Source organism: Suricata suricatta, chromosome 10 (assembly GCF_006229205.1).
Source record: "Suricata suricatta isolate VVHF042 chromosome 10, meerkat_22Aug2017_6uvM2_HiC, whole genome shotgun sequence".
Lineage (NCBI taxonomy): Eukaryota > Metazoa > Chordata > Mammalia > Carnivora > Herpestidae > Suricata > Suricata suricatta.
In genome coordinates, this window is record NC_043709.1 from 91,392,269 (window position 1) to 91,398,268 (window position 6,000).

The 6,000-nt window shown below is 44.8% G+C and overlaps 1 protein-coding gene across 2 annotated transcripts in view; it reads left to right on the top strand.

Annotated features, from left to right (window-relative positions):
• The window catches only part of GUCY2C (guanylate cyclase 2C), a 113,818-nt gene extending 108,737 nt beyond the window's left edge, over positions 1–5,081 (top strand). For both annotated transcript variants that reach the window (XM_029955695.1, XM_029955694.1), the window contains 3 exons: positions 1,061–1,155; positions 2,917–2,993; positions 4,099–5,081. In XM_029955695.1, coding sequence (XP_029811555.1) covers positions 1,061–1,155; positions 2,917–2,993; positions 4,099–4,273 — 347 coding nt within the window. In that variant the 3' untranslated portion in view covers positions 4,274–5,081. The remainder of the gene's footprint in view (positions 1–1,060; positions 1,156–2,916; positions 2,994–4,098) is intronic.
• Positions 5,082–6,000: the final 919 nt, after the last annotated feature.

Here is a 6,000-nt window from a genome sequence, read left to right on the forward strand (position 1 = left end):
AATTTCATGGTTCATGGGTTCAGGCCTGTGTAGGGCTCTGTGCTCACAGCTCAGAATCTAGCCTGCATTGGATTCTGTCTCCTTCTCTCTCTGCCCCTCCTTTGCTCGCACTCTTTCTCAAAAATAAATAAATATATAAAAAATAAAACTTTAAAAATGAGAGAAAGAAAGCTTTGATAGGCATGGGTGGTGCTTACAAAAACACAGGTGGTAGAGTTGTATTTTGGCACTGCCCCAACAACCTGCTACTGGTTTGTACTAGGAAATCATTGGGGAAAGGAGAGAGTAAGGTTGGGGCCAGACAGATTTGGTTACAATTATAATGACACAAATCACTCTCTATGTAAACTGGAGAGGAATCTACTCATCTTTCTAGGCAACAGGGGGTTGAAGAAATAAATTGAGGATGGGATACCAAGCTTGCTGGAAGGGTTTCAGAAGGAGTTGATGTGATGTACGTGAAGCATGTACGTGAAGCGTCTGATACATGGCAGCGTACAACATAGGACTGCCATTATTCTTACTGTTATGCTCTGTGGCACCCACTGCAGGAAAGTGCTGCACCAATGGTGGACTGTGACTGGGAATGTCTTCCCAACTGTTTGTGAGAAGGATAATAGTATCCCCAAAGAGCAAGACTTAAGCAAATCATGACCCTCTAACTCCCTCCTGAATCTCTACCTTGCTGCCCACACATAAGCTGCTTCTTAGAACTTCTACACAGGGACCCAAACCCAAATTCCAGCTGGCCAGGTCAGTACCACAAACTAAATCCGAGACAAGGTGCAGGGCTACCGCTCTGAGCTAGAGTGAGAGCCTGTGGAGCACAACCCGAGAAGCCCCTTCACTCAGGACCCCCCAAAACAGGGCCAGACCCTCTTTCATCCCATGTGTGATAGTATTTTTCTCACTGATTGTACCTTTCAGCGTTCTTTCGCTAAACTATCTCAGCTGTCTAGAGCATCTGTAACAAATGTCCTGAATCAAGTGGCAGCAAACGTGTTTGTATCATAGCCTTCAAAATGGTTGAGATTCTCATTGATCCGTTCTGCATTTCCAGCCTTGAGAATTCATGTGAGCGGCTCCACAATAGCCATCCTGAAGAGAACTGAATGCCAGTTCCTATACGAAGTGAGAGGGGAAACATACTTAAAGGTAAGGGACCCACAGACAGAGGACTCAGAAAAAGCATTCACCCTGTGGGCCATCTCCTTGGAGAATGGACATCCAATGGTCAATAATGTTAAGGAGCATGAAGATGAAGAAATCTTTTCTGCGCTCCCCACGGTGACCACCCATTATCCCCTGTAGGAGAAGCCACCGCCAAAGACCGTGAACTCAGAACCCTTTAAATATTTTGAACTAGGGCCAATATGTTACAAAATGCCATGACCATTTCTTCTGCATATATCTGAGCTTGGTCTCCAAGTCCTATGCAAAGCCAAGAGCTAAGGTATGTGAGGCGGGACTTATTTAATTCAAAGCCCCCATCTCCTCACTCACTTCCATGCTTTCACTGCAAGATGCTGCTGCTTCTCTCTAAAACCTCCTCTGCAGGGATCACTTTCCCATTCTGAGGCTGTGGGCCAGTGAATTGTCAGCTGTGGCCCCAGACTGCTGATTCAGTGTCATCTGGGTGCATTCTAAACTGTAGATGCCCAGACTCTCCACCAGGCTTGCTGAGGAAGACATTTTGTGGATGTAGATCAGGAATGTGTATTCTTAATGCGTACACTAAGTGATTGGGATATACACCAAAGTCTGAGAACCACCAGTCTCTCCTCTCCATGTTCCTCACATTCAGAACCGCTACCCTCCAGAGCCACCAGATGTCTCCACGTGGCTCTCAGACTGCTTTTCAAAGGCATTAGATTCACAATTGGTCTGAAGCCAACTTCCAACTATAAAATGGCCTGTCTCCAGGAGCCACAGTGCTTCTGGCCTTTACACTGTGACTGCAACTTGGAAAAGCCTCCTTTTATGTAGAAGTCCCCTAATAACCACACTCACTCTTTGAGTCCTCCATAAATACACTTTCTATACAGAACATTCCTGCCCAAGTAGAAGCGGTGTCTGGATTACTACAGTCCAGACACACAGCCAGCAAACTCCTGGTTTGAAAGATGAGTGATTTGTAATGTTTATTTATTATTGAGAGAGACAGAATGTGAGCCAGAGAGGGGCAGAAAGGAAGACACAGAATCCGAAGCAAGCTCCAGGCTCTGAGCTGTCAGCATAGAGTCCAACGTGGGGCTTGAACCCATGAACCGTGAGATCATGACCTGAGCCGAAGTAGGATGCTTAACCGACTGAGCCGCCCAGGCTTCCCAACGATGAATGATGTTTAAAGCTATAACTACCCTGTCTCCTTTTCAAATACAAGCTCTAGCAAAAACAGGATTTCCAGTAAATTTCCATTCAGTTTATAGCCTCCAGATGGGGCCAGCAAATGTCACTTAATAAGCATTTCTTAGGATGTACATGTGTTTATAATTGATATGCTTAAGATGGGGAAGCTGGCAAAGGTTTTGTGACAAGATCTTGTGACAAAAAGGACCAGAAGAAAACGTGGGTGATGAAAACCAGTTGAATTTCTCGGCAGAGCAGGATTGTACCTGAATTTCCTTCTTTTTTAAATTTAGAGTTCTTATGATGTGGCTGTGGTGACATTCTGAAATGTCTTTGGGAAAAAAAGAGAACTCTTCTTTGAAAAAAAAAATGTCTGGGGGATGAGGGGCTTATTTTTTAAAAGGCACTTGGCAATAAAGATCTATCTAGAGAGGATGGGAATCACATGAGGAACATGCGCTGTGCTGAAATGTAGGCAGTGATAGAAATGGCTGCTTGCCAGAATGGCGGGCTGGGACTGACCGGTCTCCCGGGCCTTCGCGGCTCACACCTTGCTTGTCTCCCTAGGGAAGAGGAACTGAGACTACCTACTGGCTGACGGGGGTGAAGGACCAGGAGTACAACCTGCCAACGCCTCCTACTGTGTAAGCTGCTGAGGGGGGAGGGGGTTGTAGTGGGGAGGGGTGGGTGTAGTGGGGAGGGGACAGGGGAGTGGAAGTCTGGGCTTTGACAGCTGTACCACATACAACTCATTTCACTGTGGCAAGAGCTTTCCCATTTGCAATGATCTATTAAATAAGGGGCCAGCCAGGGACTGTGTACACGAGGTGTTAGAAACCTCCCTTCTCTGGCTGCCAGAAACGGGGTGTTCCAGACATGCTCAGAACGGAGGGTAGTTGACCACTCACCTCATGCATGATGGGTTCGGACATGATAGAGCATGCTGGGGGCACAGAGGCACCTGCATCTCTACTGCTGCCAACAGCTCTCTGCCGGGCCTCTGGAAATGGGCACTCCCCCAGCCCCAGGACTTGGTTCTGTGTTTTCATACGGAGCTTGTGTTCTCCCAGAGAAGAGGAAGATAAGGTTTCAGGTCTAACGAACAGGTTTCAGTTCCCTTAAAGATGACTCAAATGACCATCCAGTTGTACATTTCATTGCTGCAATCAGTTATATGGCTGTTACTGTGGCTTTTGCTGGGGCAGAGAGACCCTCTCTTGCAGACCCCTAAACTCTGGATGCAGATAGATGGCAAGCCTGGAGAGAAGCCAAAACACCCCAGACCCTCCCTGGGCCACAGGTCCATTCCGTCCCTTCTAAGACCTCCCCAGACAAGAGCCACACTCCTGGATGTGTGGGACCAAGTCCTCAGGCTTGTGTTGCAGGGGCCTTGCATTGTCGTGGCTTCTTTTCTCCTCCCTGCAGTGGCTTGCGTAAACCTAACCACACTTCTAAATCCAAGCAGCATGCTCTTTCACTTTGAAACTAAAATACAGTTTTCCACTTGAAATATATTCTGCTTTTTCTACAATCACACAAAACAGGGATGGCAGCTTTTTTAAACTCGTCAAAAACAAGGCTCATCCTGTATCCTCTGACTCCCAGTGTTTAGCGCAGAATAAGCATTCCATAAGAATCCAATAAAATAGGCATTCTTTTTGATAAACTGAACTGATTGTTCTGGAGCTACGGAGTATTCTGTGTGAATTGCTGAGAAGTGCCATTTTTTTCTCCCCACTCTCTTTCCAGGGAGAATCAGCAGCGCTTGCAAGCCGACTTTTCTGACATGATTGCCAACTCTTTACAGAAGAGACAGGCGGCAGGGATAAAAAGTCGAAAACCAACACGAGTGGCCAGCTACAAAAAAGGCACTTTGGAATACTTGCAGCTGAACACAACAGACAAAGACAGCACCCATTTTTAAACCAAAACGAAGTCCAAGGACTCACTTAGGCAGTGGCCCAAGTGTCCCAGAGACCTAATGCAATCAAAGACTTAGATACACTCTGCTTTGCCCTGTCTGGAGCATAGACTTGCTTCTGTGAATCAGATGTGCGCTCTCAGCGCAAAAATTACCTTTTACTCTGGAGTCTGACGGATCTCAACAGGGGCTCCAGGGAGCTTTCACCTGGGAAGGAGGAGGAATAGATGTACCATCTCTAAGTTGAAGAGACTGTGCTCTTACTTCATTTATTTTGTTTCTGTTTTTGTTTTGTTTACTGACTCTTTTTCCTTCTGTATTCATGAGAGGAGTTTTAAAATTGTCACAATTCTATTTTAAGTAACTTTTCTCCATTAAATTATATTTAACTCTTAATTTTTGCAGGCGATATGCTATCTGTTAGGCAGGAATAAAAGTTAAACATTTACTGAGACTATGAATGTGTTTCCACCTACTCCAGCCATTTTTCTGAATTGCACCAGCCACTGTCCTGTGCTTGCTGAAAACCTGGCTAACTCCCCTAGCACTGAAGTAAGGCAAAGCCAGCATTGTTGCTCAGGGCCAAGAACCTCGATGCTCAGTGTCACCTGCTACACATCAGATTTTATGTCTAGGCTTCTACTATGGGAGGCGAGACCTACAGTTGTCTCCCGTCTGAGACAAAGGTCAAACCTTATTTACCGGTAAACACAAAGTACAGTAAAAACCTTGGACGGCAAGTGACTTGTTCTGCATGTGTTCCATAAGATGAGCAAGCATTTCTAATAAATTTAACTTGATAAACAAGCAATGTTTTGTGATATGAGTAGTACGCGACCCCCAATGTGCTCTGACCACAACTGAGCTAATGGTTCTTCTCTCTCTTGCCGCAGGATTGTGGGTGATCATTCCCCGTGCTCAAGTGCTCAGTCTAAGGCTGTGGTGTTTTGGCAGTGATTTTTTCAGAACGTTGAAGGTGCCCACAATTGGCACTAGTGTATTTTTTGTCACTTCAAAACTTAGGAATGCTTTGCTTTATTCTAGGTCATTGGCTGGGTTCTTTGTTAAAGTTACATGCAAAGAAAAGGATTCCATTGAGCCAATAGATAGCAGTGATTCCATTATTGATAGTGAAAATCACCCTACAAATCACCTTGCTTGCTCTTGTCTCCCTTGCACCAGCCACAGAGGTTTTCAGAGGTAGGTACAGGTTAATTTCTTTAGGTTTCTTTATATTTTGTAATTTTTATTGTATCATATTACAGTATTGTCATTTTTTTATATGAATATTTTTGTAGAACAAATCCTCTGAGTTTTCATTATTTCTTATGGGGAAATTCGCTTTGATATACAAGTGCTTTGGATTACAAGCATGTTTCCAGAATGAATTATGCTTGCAAACCAAGGTTTAACTGTACTTTAAACTCTGCAAATATCCCCTTCCTGTCATCATGCAGCCATCTTCTGTCCCCTTCTCAAGGCACCCCAGCATGACTCATCTGCTTGAAATCTCAGGGGAAAAGACAAAAGACAGCTGGTGTCGAGTAGACTAGAATCAGCAAAGGCAATGTTGCCACTTAACCTTCAGAAATCAAGTGCTTCGACCACGTTACTCTTCCCCCAGCCTCGACCACAAAAAACACGCCAGAGATTAGGAAACATGTTATGTCTTCTCCATCACCCGGAACAACATAAAAATGAAAAATAATAAAATATATTATCTTCTGATT